This window comes from Lepisosteus oculatus, chromosome 2 (assembly GCF_040954835.1).
Source record: "Lepisosteus oculatus isolate fLepOcu1 chromosome 2, fLepOcu1.hap2, whole genome shotgun sequence".
NCBI lineage: Eukaryota > Metazoa > Chordata > Actinopteri > Semionotiformes > Lepisosteidae > Lepisosteus > Lepisosteus oculatus.
In genome coordinates, this window is record NC_090697.1 from 64,816,690 (window position 1) to 64,830,991 (window position 14,302).

Genomic DNA, 14,302 nt, shown 5'->3' on the forward strand with positions numbered 1-14,302 from the left:
TGTTCTCCCCACTAGCTGGTGTGTGGTGATGGACTGGCACACTTTGACTGCCAATGCGTCATCCAGGTGGGGCTGCACACTAGTGGTGGTGGAGGTGAGTCATAATTACTATAAAGCACCTTCAATGGAGTATTCAGAACAGCGCTATATGCACTAAGTGTAAGGAATTGTTGTAAGTGAAAGTCAAATTAACATCCAGCTAATTAAAAATATGTGAAAATAGACCAAAAAAATACAAGACAAGGCAGAGGTTTCTAATTCATTATCTTGTAGAGAGAATACTTTTAGAGCATTTTTTATGTTTACACGAAGAGTTTATATACCTTAAGTGTATCTGAAGTGTTTTAAGGAATGTGTAGTGAATATTTGCAGGAAATTGTATGAATCATTATAATGAAGGGCAATTCTTCCTAAAGGACAAATTTAACACTATCGTAGTTTTTTTTATTAGAAGGTGTCTGTACCTGGCCAAGTGACCAGGTTTGGCTCAAAAGAAAAGAAACTTCCACACAGCAGTCTTCAAATGCAAACAAAACTGGATTTATTGCCAAAAAATAAGGATAACCAAAAAAAAACCCTCACAGGAGTACTCTCCATACCTTTCCTCCAAGGCACCCTCCTCCATACTGAGCTCTCCCAGTCCCTTTTATAGCCCATCCTCTTCTAAGGACCATCCTCTTAAAGGGACTCGCTCACATTATTTATGTTAACAGAGATGGGCAGATTGATCAAAATAAAGTATTTAACCATCCCAAAATAACTTATACATTTTAACAGAGTCATGCAACTGATATATATTCACTTAAACAAAACAACTAACCTTACATCGGTTATTTATAGATGGCTCACCAGTCACCTTTCCCTTTAAAATCATTTGTGTGACACTACAAACAGGAAAGCTGACTGGTGGCCATCTTGATCAACACAAAACAATACAATACAATACTCCAAATGGGGAAAGCACTGCAGTGCTAAAGTACAAAAACCAAAACCAGGGGATGTAGATGGATTACAAACAAGGATCAGGCATGAGAGGTGGAATGACGAGTCCTCTGGGGGTGTGGTGTAACATTACCTCCCTCCCCAGGGGCGGCTCCCGATGCCCCAGAGGATCGATTGGAGAGATGCCGGCGGAAATCAGCAATCAGTTGTGGGCTCAAAATGTCCTTTTCAAGAACCCAGGAGCGCTCCTCACGTCCGTAGCCCTCCCATTCGATGAGGTATTGTAACTTGCCACGGAATCCAGGATCATATTTAAAGTGAACACTGGGAGTCCATCAATGGTCCATATCTTATCTGCGATAAGGTTTGAGAAGGGAAACATGAAAAGTGGGGTGAATCTTCAACGAGCGAGGGAGGGCTAAGCGATATTTTACCAGGGTGATTTGTGCCAGAATGCGAAAGGGACCTATAAAGTGGGGAGCAAGTTTGTGGGATGAGCGACGAAGGGGAAGGTTGGGGGTAGACAGCCAAACCAGTTGCCCACGCCTGAGCTGGGATGCAAAAATGCGGCATTTATTTGTGGATGTCCTTTGGCGGATACTGGTGCGAAGGAGAACCGATTTTGCCATTTTCCAAATTTTCTGAAGGTTGCAGATAAAATCTTGTACAGATGGCACCTGGAGTTCTGGAAGGATATCTGGGAAGAGAGAGGGTTGGTAGCCAAGAGAACACTGAAACAGAGACATCCCAGTTGCTGAGGTGGAGAGGGCATAGTGGGGGAATAAACGTAGGTGGGACGTTGTCAGGCTGCTTAGTCTGCTTAGTCTGGTGGGACTACTTCTGAAAAAAAAATATTTTTGAAAGGTCCTCTGTGAAGCACACGCCGAGAGGACACAATAATTACCTACATTGCCCATTTCTCTGATCTCCTGCTGTAGTGATGATTGACCCGGAAGTGAACCCCAAGGCCTACCCCTTGGCTGATGCCACACTGACTAAAACCATCCTGGACCTGGTGCAGCAAGTGGCCAACTACAAGCAGCTGAGGAAGGGAGCCAATGAAGCCACTAAAACCTGTTATGTACGAGGTCTTCTCATTTAGCTCAAATTCTCTGAAGCTTTACCTCAAATGGAGCAAGATTGACCGTGTCATGATTGTAATCCCTCCTCTAAAGGGCGCTCCGGCTCTTTCACATTTTAGTTGCTTTTGTGCACCTGCCTCCTATCCAGCCCCTCCTTATATAAGCCAGACGCTCACACTATTCCGGGCCCTGAATTGGAAGATGGACGCGTGGTGGATCACCCGGTACAGGACCTTTGGACTTCACCCTGGATTTCCCTTTAGACCCCCTTGTACTTGTTCGCCTGGAGCATGCCCCCCTGAGCACCAGTGCACAGTCATCATACCCCCCTGTTCGTCAACCTGCCCAGTTCCTAGTCTTCTCCTTCCTGTGTCTGGTTCACTCCCTTCCGCATTATACCATCCCATATACCATCATAATAGTATGTAATTACAAGGAAATCATTTCATGGCTGTGCTTTTTAAAAAGCAAGAAAAAATCACTGTTGAATATATGACTAATTGGTTTTGACCACTTAAAAATAGTACAGAGTTGAACTTATAATTAAGAACATAAGAATGGTTACATATGAGAGGAGGCTATTCAGCACTTTGGTAGTTGCTACAGTGTCAAGTTAAAGTCACACGAAATGTTACATAAGCAGTAGTCTGTTGTACATAAATTTGTTTTAAAAGGTGTTACATTTGACATCACAAGTAGCATTACAGTGTCAGAATTATTTAACCATTTATGATATAGTAGACTCAGCACTTATTAGTAGATGTTCTGGAGTAGATGTTCATTCAGTTATTCCTCATCAGTGTTTGTATCTGTGAAAAGACAAAATCAAAAACTTGGAACTTTACTCTAGAGCATGCAGCACTAGTATAGCTGAATTACAATCCTTCAGCTTTCTCAATACATGTTCTTTACACTAAGTGTTGAAATAAACAAGTACACAAACTTACAGACAACTCTCAGAACTTCTAAGCTGCAAATCCTTACAGAATGAGAACAGAAAAATATAAGTACTGCTTTAACAGGATATACACTTTCTCAATACCTGCCTATTATGTACAGTATGTGTTAGCTATAGAATGGCCATATGTGAAATAAGTCTTATTTCTGTTTAAATAATTTTTCAAAATCATATATAGTATGTTGCAGCAATATAACCTTTAATACCAAAGCAATCTACATTAATGATGTAGATCCTAGACCCAAGCTATCATTATTACATCAGAGTTTAATTATGTCTGCAATCAAAGATAAAACATCAACTAGGTAGTATGAGCAAACCATAATTTAATGCATAGTGGATGTGTATTGTCTATACAGACACTGCAGATGTAATGCCTACCATCCTCTCCAACAGGATCCTACCACTGACTACCAAAAGGAAGTGGTATCCACTATCTCTCTTCTTATCAGCAACCAGAAGCTCCCCCAGGAGGCGAACTGTCTCATCGTTGAACATCCCCAGGTATCCCAATCCTATCTCCTTCCCAAAATCCACAAACCTGACATTCCTGGATGCCCCATTGTCTCAGCATGCAATTGTCTGACCACACTCATCTCTGCTTTCCATGATAGCCTTATGAGACCTCTGGTTGAAATGCTTCCCTCATATATCAATTATACTAACCCTGCAGTCCAACTTTTCAATGATTTCCAATTTCAGGGTTCAGAATGCTACAGTTGTATTATGGTTATCACGTCTCTCTACACCATAATTCCCCACAATGATGGTCTAACAGCCCTCAAGAACATGCTAGACAAATGCAAGATTGATCCCCCCACCCACACTAATGACCAGCTAGAACACTTCCTGCTTCAATTCATTAGCTCTCTACCGTCCCTCAAATATATAGTTAACATATCTTTCACCACTCTTCCGTTTCTAGACATAAATTTATCTGTTAACCATTTACGACTCTCATCCTCGGTCTATTACAAACCCACAAATTCACACAGCTATGTTCTATACAGCTCTTTTCATCCCACACACTCCAAAAACTTTCTCCCTTTATCACAGTTCCTCAGGCTACATCAACTCAGCAGTGATAACATGGATTTCCAGAACCAAGCACTCAAAATGTATTATTTTTTCATCAACAGAGGATACCCCAGCCATGTTATCGATAGGGCCCTCACCCGATCCAAAATAAGCCCTCGGATCATCAACTCGACCAGGAACTCCCAGTCTCACAACCGCCTTCTTTGGAGCTTCCATACCAGTCTAACACACTTTCTACCCCCAGGACCATTATTAACAACTACTCCATTTTACAGAGTGATCCCTCCATCGGTACCTTTTTTTCTAACCACCCAATCATCTCATACCACTGACCACCCAATCTACGTAAACTTCTGTTTCACAGCTCCCTTGACTGCACTCGGCCATCATCCCCACCAGGCACCTTCCCCTGCAACAGAACTTGCTGCATCACCTGCAAATACATATATAACAACACACTCATTCAGGGGCCCTCAGGTCAATTCCGGATCACCCAGACGACATCCTGTACCTCCAGCAACCTCATTTACTGTATCTCCTGCAAAAATCCCCATCTATCTACGTTGGGGAAATCAGAAGGAGACCAGGAGACCACTTCAGAGAACATGTTAGGGCTGTGAAGATTAAAGATTTCTCCAAGCCCTGAGTTTCTTATTTCACCTAAGACGGCCATGATCACACTGATCTCTCTGTTCTCTAAGAAGGGTTTCTCAATTCCCATAGCAGAAAAACAACAGAAACAAAACCCATCCTGAAACAAGGTTCAAACCACCCCCCTTCTCTCAATGACCGACTTATTTTCTTGTAATCTTCTCATGCAGGTTTTGACTTCACACCTTTCTTCACCCCTCTCCACTTTGCACTTCCTGGGTAGCCTCTCTGCCTCTCTTCCCCTCCTGCCTCCTCCCCTCTCCCAGATTTTGTTCTTCTGTGCTATTTAATCTTTGCTGTCTGCCTTGTCTTTTTCACAACTGAAAAAGGCTTCACGGCCGAAACGTTTTCTCTCTTCTCTTTTTAGCAAGGAATAAACCTATTACTTGTTCCTTTGCAGACTACGCATGCTGATGCAGCTACCCACCTTATCTACTGCAGATGTGATGGTGAAGAACAAGTTTGACAGGGCAGTCACCACACTCACTGGAAATAGTATGTTATAAATATATACTGTAGGATCATGCTAGAAACATGTTCCTTACAACACATTAAACTTTCTGCCCAATACATTATAAAGCATATTTTCTAATGTGGTAATTTGAAGCATATTTACTATATTTAGCATTGTAACATAAATTGCACTAATATTTTTAGTAGTTTGGTCAAAACAAGCCAGAGGATAATAGAATAACATAATGTATTTTGCCATTAATTCACTAATTGGCTGAGGAAATTACAGTCCTGGCCAAAGTTCTGCACTTTGATTAACCCCCCCACTTATGAGAAATTTACTATGGAGGCAGCTGCAATGCTGCAGTGGTACAGGGGAGGGGTACTATAAATAATGTGTTCATTTTTTCCCTTTTGTTCAGTGTGTGAGATTCTTTTCTGTCCTGTGACTACTGTATATTTTAAATTCTATTTAAATAAACTTTGTAAAATATATTGAGTATCTAAAGCAATGTACAGGTATCACTGTTTCTGCAAAAATATTTTATTGAAATTAAGCATAATGATTTTGGATACTGATACAATGTTTTGGTTTGGTTAACTGATTATTCCTGACTAAATGTGATACTCTTGAAATACTGTTACAAACAAACTACATGTAAAGGAATAAATACTGTATGTTTAGCTTATCAAGAGTTGCAGCAATTTAATAGTATGATTGTTTTATTTTGACAATTAGAAACTGGATTAATAAAATCAGTGCTTCTATGGCTACAAGAATTCAATTCAATGAAATTATTAGTAATTTACCTTACAGATTCAAAGAATACTAGATATGATTTTATTGATTCAATTAGCAAGTCTAGCAATTAAACCAGCATGAGAATAAACAAACTGTTGTTTTACACAGAAATGGCAGTTCAATCACACAGGAGTTAACTAATACAGGGTTAAATATGCTGATACAAACTCAGGTGAGTGGTAGTCAGCCTCATAAAATCAAAACATAAAAATGATAAATTAATAAAATTAATATTCAATTACTTCTGTGTCTAAATTCTTGAATTTAAAACTAACAAAATTATCAGGGGCAATTAGCTGGTCTCTCACATTGGTTTGGAACAGTTTTTCATTGCAGTAGAGCTCAGAGCTGGAGATCTCCAGATAGTTTTGTATTAGCTATCTAATATATTAATATATTAGAATATACATAAAAAGCTGACTCACCTTTCACTGTATTGATTGTCTCTCTCTGAATAAAAAAAACATTTACACTCTTTTAGATACAGATAGAATTTATTCTTTACAAATATTTTGAGACATTCATCTATATAAAATTTGAAACATGCAAACTATAAATGTGTTTAGTTCTTTCGGCTTTGTCTTTTCAGTGTTGTTTTAGAAACTGCATGCTATAACTGCAACATTTTTGAAAAGCATGTAGTGTATCATTTCTGCAGTATTTACTGCCAAAGTTAAATAACAATGAAAATTCAATTTCAGTTCCAGAAAAAAATAAACTACCAAACATTTTGGTAGATAGTATTGCCAGATTGCCATATTAAATGACTGGCTTCTTTGTCCATCATAAAACTACACTAATCAAAGTAAAATATGGTCCTGGAAAACCACTAACCTTTATTAATCACTAAGAACTTTAAAAAACTGTATGTATGTGACTGTGCATCCTGTTCAAGGTCAATCCAACCTTTGGCCTATTTTGCAGTGTCTCTAGTTCACTACTACTCTTCATTATTTTGGATACCATATTAATTGAAAACAGCTGTAGCTGTGAAGGATAACCTGACCATTCCAGAACTAATTGGCCCAATTCATTAAATTGTATTCCATGTCATTATAAATTTATAATTTAACTCTGACCTATGAGACGTGCAGAACTGTGTATCTCAAATTCCAGAATTATCCTATCATAGTTTTACAGATAAATAAGGAAGGTTTAGCTAAACTATTTAGAAATAGTTGAAATTACATTAATGCATGAAAGATCAACTCACTGTATTTGAAATAGCAGACACTCAAACCTGCTGTTGCCATCAGAGAAAAAAATTCTCCAGCAGCCACCCAGATGAAAACATAAGGATATTGTCCTGTCAAAAAGGAAAGAATATAAAAAAATGTAATCTCTCCAAAGCAATTTCAGACAATAATATAACAAGTGTAATATAAAATATTTCTTAGTTTCTAAATGCATGGATTGATCTTTAGAGTCCAAACAAGTTCTTTCCTGGGTGATGTCTCTAGAGTTAGCACTCTGACTGAGATTCCTGAAGTAACAGTTGCACAAATGTTTAAGTGCACTTGTAGCTTTTCAGCAAACAGCAACTGTTTCAAGATCTCACAGGTCTGCAGGCTTACAGAGATGCCATTGCTTCTTCAGGTGGCGCTAACACTGCTGTCAGGCGCTGTGGAGCTTGCAATGTGCCAAGAGAGGGATGCTCCCATATGAGGACAGATCGGGAAGAGTACGTCTGCCCTTCCACACGAGATACATACTGTTATATATGGTACATACATAACAAAATACTGTGAAACAAAATGATGGGGATCTTCTTTTTCTTTTAAGCCATAGGACAGATGGAGCGATTCAAAGTGCGCGGCACAGACACGTACCGGAGGTAATTGGCTACGGCCTCGCGCGTCACAATGCAAAATACCGTGGTATGTGATTTGTTGACCGACAGGGGCCTCATGGTGCGTTGGTCGGTCGTAGAAAGATTTTAAAGTCTTTACTGTGCCCGTTTTAGTATTGAATATTTATACGGAATTTTACCACTGACGGAAAATCTTAGTAGCTGAGCATAAAAAGAATAGGAGCATACTGTAACGCGTGTGAAGGCCATAAACAATATTAATTTTGGAACATAAACATAGAGTATATGGCTGGTCTCGGTACTTTAAAGAAAAAATACACACCTGTATTCCATTTCTCCCTAAACATTTTAAGCATCGAAGTCTTAAATTAACGTGATACCGGAGTCAACAAGCATACTTTTAGAATTTGATTAAAAGGGAATATAATATGGAATTGCGTATCTAAAGAAATTAATAACGATATAATTATATTCATGTACCGCAACACAAGCCGGAATCCAGCCGGAGCCATGACTTTTTTTTTTAACAAACATTTCTTTGAAAAAATAAAACGTTTCCCTGGGTCAGAGATTAAATAAAACTTCACTCGCACCAAACATTTTTTTTTAACAATACGGGCCCAGTAAAGATATTAAATATACATACCGTTTACAGTACAGTTTGCATACAGTAATATGTTTATGTTCCTAAATCAATCTCTTTTATGAGCATGTGAAAGGCATGGTGAATCGGAGATTCTCAAAAATTACTGTACTTTGCATGATTGGAAACAAATGCGTGACTGCGAAATGCTGTGGTGTTACTTTTACAAAGACGGTCAATTAAAAAAAGAATGTGGACCAGGGCAATACTGAGTTTACAGCTTGTCCAAGGTCATTCATTATTAATACTATTAGTAATATCTTTGTTAAAGATTTTGATGGCGACAGCTCAAACATGAGAGGTTGAGCTTTATTAGCCCCACCTTTCGGAAATTCCGGATACTATTATTTTACTTGCGGTACTATACGAGAATTTACGGTACCTCGCGGTAGACTGCGTAAAGCGCACCGCAAAATAATGCGGTATCGCCGGCTTGTTTTGAATGGCTCCATCTGTACTTAATGAGACCTCATGTAGAAATGGCATCTTACCTTCTGTTTGAGCCACAGTTGGTGTGAGTACTGAAACTAAACAAAGAAAAAAATGTGTAGATTAAATAAAACTTCACTCGCACCAAACAATTTTTTTAACAATACGGGCCTAGTAAAGATATTAAATATACATACCGTTTACAGTACAGTTTGCATACAGTAATATGTTTATGTTCCTAAATCAATCTCTTTTATGAGCATGTGAAAGGCATGGTGAATCGGAGATTCTCAAAAATTACTGTACTTTGCATGATTGGAAACAAATGCGTGACTGCGAAATGCAGTGGTGTTACTTTTACAAAGACGGTCAATGAAAAAAAGAATGTGGACCAGGGCAATACTTTGAGTTTACAGCTTGTCCAAGGTCATTCATTATTAATACTATTAGTAATATCTTTGTTAAAGACTTTGATGGCGACAGCTCAAACATGAGAGGTTGAGCTTTATTAGCTCCACCTTGCGGAAATTCCGGATACTATTATTTTACTTGCGGTACTATACGAGAATTTACGGTACCTCGCGGTAGACTGCGTAAAGCGCACCGCAAAATAATGCGGTATCGCCCGCTTGTTTTGAATGGCTCCATCTGTACTTAATGAGACCTCATGGAGAAATGGCATCTTACCTTCTGTTTGAGCCACAGTTGGTGTGAGTACTGAAACTAAACAAAGAAAAAAATGTGTAGATAAAAAACCCTCTAAAATATTTACATGGGTTGTTAAAAACAAATAATTTTTAAATTAAAATTATTCTTTAGTACATTAAATGTAGCACATCGTGATTTTTATATGGCTGTGGGTGCTGTGTGTGCATAAGAGACGTGCGGGTTGATTCACACCTGCGGGTCAGGCGGGCTCGGGTTCAGAAAAAAAGGTTTTAGATCGTGTCGGGCGGGTGTGGGTTAGTTTCTCACAACCGTGGGCGGGTGCGGGTAAAAAAAAAGCCGACCCGCACATCACTGGTGTGCAGTGTTCTGACACAACGTTTTTGGTGATTCACTTTAACAGCTGTACTTCAAGAACTTTCACAAACCACCAAGTCTCAGTTGACCAAATGCTTCAAAGTTAATTTTCCAGCTCTGTACTCACCAAGTCCAGTGGTGTTGAAATTTGATGGAGTGCTGTTCTGAACATCTGTAATTCAAAAGCATCCAAATTAAGTATAAGTACAGTATGAAACTGTTCATGTATAACTATGAAAATGTGATATCTATACAAAACTATTTATAATTCTACTCTCTTATTCCACAGTAAAATAGTTGCTTGGCAGCTTTATGTTTTAGGAAATCTGCCAAGATAAACTTAATACAATCAAATATTGTTTGATCACCCAGCCATATGTTACCATACTATGGCAATAGTTACAAATGTGCTCCATAATAAGGAAGAAATACTAAGAGGAATATAGTGTAATATTTCTATAAATAGGTTACAAAGAATAAATTATTTTTACAGTAACAAGCCCCACCGCTCGTCAAATAAAATCGATATTGGTTGGGAGACCAACCAATGCCACAACCCAAAACAAATAAAACAACTTGATAACAGTAACATAAGATAACCTGTAGAGTTAAAATCTTAAACCCAATTACTCTTCATCTATCCATCAAGTTACAAAAAATTAACACTTTTTGAGAAAACTTGCTCAGAATGTAGCAAGTATGTACTATACAACACAGAAGTACACAGCCAACATTTATTATGCACAGTGATCAAGTGGATGTACTGTAGTACTGAAGAGACTATCTTACTGGAAACTAAATCAAACCTGCAAAGACCTATCTTTCAGCTTTCAAAAGCTCTTACATACAGTATGTTTATCAATACATTGATATTGTATAATGACATCTTTATAAAGACAAGATGGTAGCTCACACCGAAATGCACTACTGTACATCTTTGTGCTACATACAGATACTGTAGATACAGTACATGTACGTATTGAGACAGCATTACTCACTAGTGGTGATGGGTACAGCTGTAGCTACATCACTGTACTCCAAACCTATAGGAAAGAAGTGCCAAAGTGGTAAAGCATATTTCAAACTTGTTCTAACAAATTTTTAAATTTAGTTCAAAAGTCATTCAATTAATGTTCAGTAGAAAACATTCTTAACGATACACACTTTTTTTTTACTGAAGCTTAAGGAAAATAATCCTAAAAATATACAGGAATAATGATACAATACAAAAAAGTCACCTCCTCCTGTGGTCAGCCAAGACAAAATTGGAACATTTTGGTCAAAATGCAAAGTGTTACATCTGGAGCAAACCCAACACAGCACAATACCCAGTCAACACTATCTCTACATAGCGGTGTAGCATTATATTGAGGGATGATTCAGGGAAAAACTCATGGAGCAATGTACAGAAAACTTTTAGAAGACAAATGGGATGAGAATTCACCTTTCAGCTGGAATATAACTCAAAGCACCAGACCAAATCTACTCTAGAGCGACATAAAACAAAAGAAAGTGGATGTCCTTAAGCTGCCCAGTCTTGACTTGATTCCATTAGAAAATTACACCATCCCAGTCTGCAATAGTTCATAAAGAAATATTGAAAAAAGATGCAGTTGTAATTGTTTCTAAAAGTTCTTCCATCAAGTATTGGTTCAGTGGAGTGAATACATACGCAATAATATATTTTTTTAATATTTCCTTTGCAGTTTTGCTGCCATTTAGGATTTTCCATACAATAATTCAGTCTGAGAATTCAAGTTTGATTAAAAAACATTCTCTTAAATATACATACATTATTTATTCAACAAAACAGGACATCATCAGCAGGGAGTGAATGCTTTACAAAGCCTTTACTGTACATTTAGTCATATAAAGTACAAAATACATGTACAGAAATACATTGAAATTGATTATTTAAAACTGTTTCTTACCCTCCACCTCGACTGGGATGAGCTCACTGCGCTGAGAGGTAACAGTATATCCCTCTATTTCCAGCTCAACAGCACAGCTCAGAAAGACCTGAGCGATGGTCACACCACCGCTCTCTACCAGCAGCTCCCTCCCAGACACAGAGAGGTGACAAAGATTGTATTCCTGTCTGTAAGGCGCTGATCTGAAAGGGAGTTTGTTCCGATCAACATAGAAATGGCAATGTGTTCCTTTTGCTGCTTCACAGCGTAGTTTGAGATCCTCTTCTTTGTTGAAAGGTTTACTGGCCTGGATATGAACTCTTCCAAAGCTGACTGTTAGTAAAAAAGGGACAATATCTCTCATCAACAATCACAGAATCCCATTCAGGCATGAGGTGGCAAAGTAAGTAAATTTAAGAATGATCCCAGAAAATATTTAAAAATAAGTTCTACTCAACATGGAATTATGCTCAGTAAATGTTTCAATTTTACAGTATGTTTATATTTGTCATTCTTAGAAAATGTAAAGAATGTTAATGTGTAAGAGAAGGGCTATAATGCATTGTGGTTAGAGCCTATTAATCCAAAACTACAATCATTGGAAGAAGCTAAAGTTTTCGTTATACCAAGTTTAATAAGAGAAGAGAATTAACAAATCTACAAGTACAGGTTTATATAAAGAAAAAGACTCACCAATAACCTCAATTGTTTTTGTCTCACTGCGCTGAGAGATAGTTGATTGGTTTCTCGTGTTCAGTTCAACAGAACAACTGAGATTCACCTCAGTTTTCTTCTGATGAGCCTCTCCTTGCAGTAGCTCTATCCCAGACACAGAGAGCTGACAGACACCAGTTTTACCTGGTGTAGACTGGAAATGGGCTGGGGTCTGGTCAGTATAGAACTGACATGATGTTCCTCTTTCATGTTTGCAGATAATCTGGATAAACTCCTCTATGTTAATGTGCTGTGGGTTCACTTCAAGAAGAGGATGTACAAGCAGATCTGTGTGTAAGACAAAGGAGAAGTTCTCATGAATCATCTTGGAGAATGAAGTCTATGTAATTTATATGCAGTTCTATATGCATTAGCAAGATTAGTTTTCCTAGCAACTCATCAAGACTTTCTTTAAATACTCTCATAAACCGTAATACATTACTGATTTTTATTAATTAATGTCAAATCTTATGATTCCAAATTATTGAGACATGAACATTAATTACACCTCAATAAATTCATAGAAAAACAGAAGTTACAGATATTAGAATTAGTAGAAGCCTTGTATGAATTCATTTATTTAAACATTTAAAAACATCTGTACCTGTAACTACCACCTTAAATTCCAAAAGGTTTTGAGCAAGTTCAATGCCATTTTCAATTCTAAATATGAAAGATTTATTTTTTGGTTCAGTAGCAAAAATGACTTGACTTTATGACTTCAAATATAAATATAAAATCTAGAACTTTATAAAATATATAGCTTTATTTTATTATAAGCTGTGATGATAAAAAGTAATATAATACTCTGTTATATGTGTTCAGTTGGTTAATTTCCATGTATTTTCTATGAAAAAAATGTCCCATGTTCAACTGCTAAATTCCTCTTTTGATTATTAAAGATTCAAACAAACTGTAAAGATAAGGGGGAACATTTTGCTATCGAACAAGACAATTTGTATTGTTGATTATTTTTTAGTAAAAAAGCACTGATCTTGCAATTGAGTAGAAGAGTTTCCTGTGTTGTACTTCCAATTAGTGTGTTTCTGAGGTCTTCAATTTTAGTTTTTAAATGAGCTTGAAATTTGATGACATCATTCAAGATTTTTATTAATTTAACCAAAAATCTCTAAGCACTTTGAACAACCACTTGAAAAGTTTGTAAATTACACAATAATTCAAGTTTATATGCAAATATGCAAAAGAATAACATACCTGAATTACTCGGTCCAACTTCAACCCAAGCTATAACTTTAACAAAGCAAAAAAATGTTGAATAACACAATGAGTTTACAAATTTTGAAACAGAGAGAAAAGGAAGCATCAAGCACACATTTCTAAGACTAATAATTTGTACTCACACAGTGTAACAAATGATTTAAGAACCATCATGATTCTACAGCGCCTAAGAAGATGCTGTTTCTGTGTCAGATAGTGTGCAAATGAAGATGTGGAACTACAGGACTAACAGACAGGAAACTTGAAAAAACACACAGATTCACACGTCTTTTTTAGATGAACATCACCGGAGCTTTTTTTTAGTTATATTTAAGATTTTAAAAGGCAATGTTACTGCTGATTTAAATATATTTTTTTCGTATTTTCAACTGCACTGAATATTGCAATCTCACTTGCATAATCAGTCCTGAATTACATTATCACATTAATGCATTATTGCATTAATGTTACATTAATGCAGTAGTCCTCAGAATTTGAAGTTAGTTGGAAAAGCTTGTAAGAAACTCTGTATGATTTTTATATGAAAGGCTACTCTTATTAAGAATAGATTAGCACAAATGCTGCCACTCAGAATGCACATTAACATTCATTGCTAAGTTAGAATCTCT

The 14,302-nt window shown here is 37.2% G+C and overlaps 1 protein-coding gene across 2 annotated transcripts; it reads right to left on the minus strand.

Annotated features, from left to right (window-relative positions):
- Positions 1–518: 518 nt before the first annotated feature.
- On the minus strand, positions 519–13,880 carry LOC107076743 (uncharacterized). 2 transcript variants are annotated; one of them, XM_069180676.1, is made up of 11 exons: positions 13,817–13,880; positions 13,671–13,706; positions 12,435–12,743; positions 11,763–12,074; positions 10,830–10,874; positions 9,959–10,003; positions 9,496–9,531; positions 8,871–8,906; positions 7,140–7,232; positions 6,352–6,376; positions 519–2,833 (listed from the first exon to the last, which is right to left on the minus strand). In XM_069180676.1, exons 1-11 carry the CDS (start codon positions 13,845–13,847, stop codon positions 2,821–2,823), a joined length of 981 nt encoding a protein of 326 aa, XP_069036777.1. In that variant the 5' UTR covers positions 13,848–13,880; the 3' UTR covers positions 519–2,820. The 2 variants fall into 2 exon arrangements, with proteins under 2 accessions (XP_069036777.1, XP_069036780.1); XM_069180679.1 differs by lacking the exon at positions 9,496–9,531.
- Between the last annotated feature and the right edge of the window lie 422 nt (positions 13,881–14,302).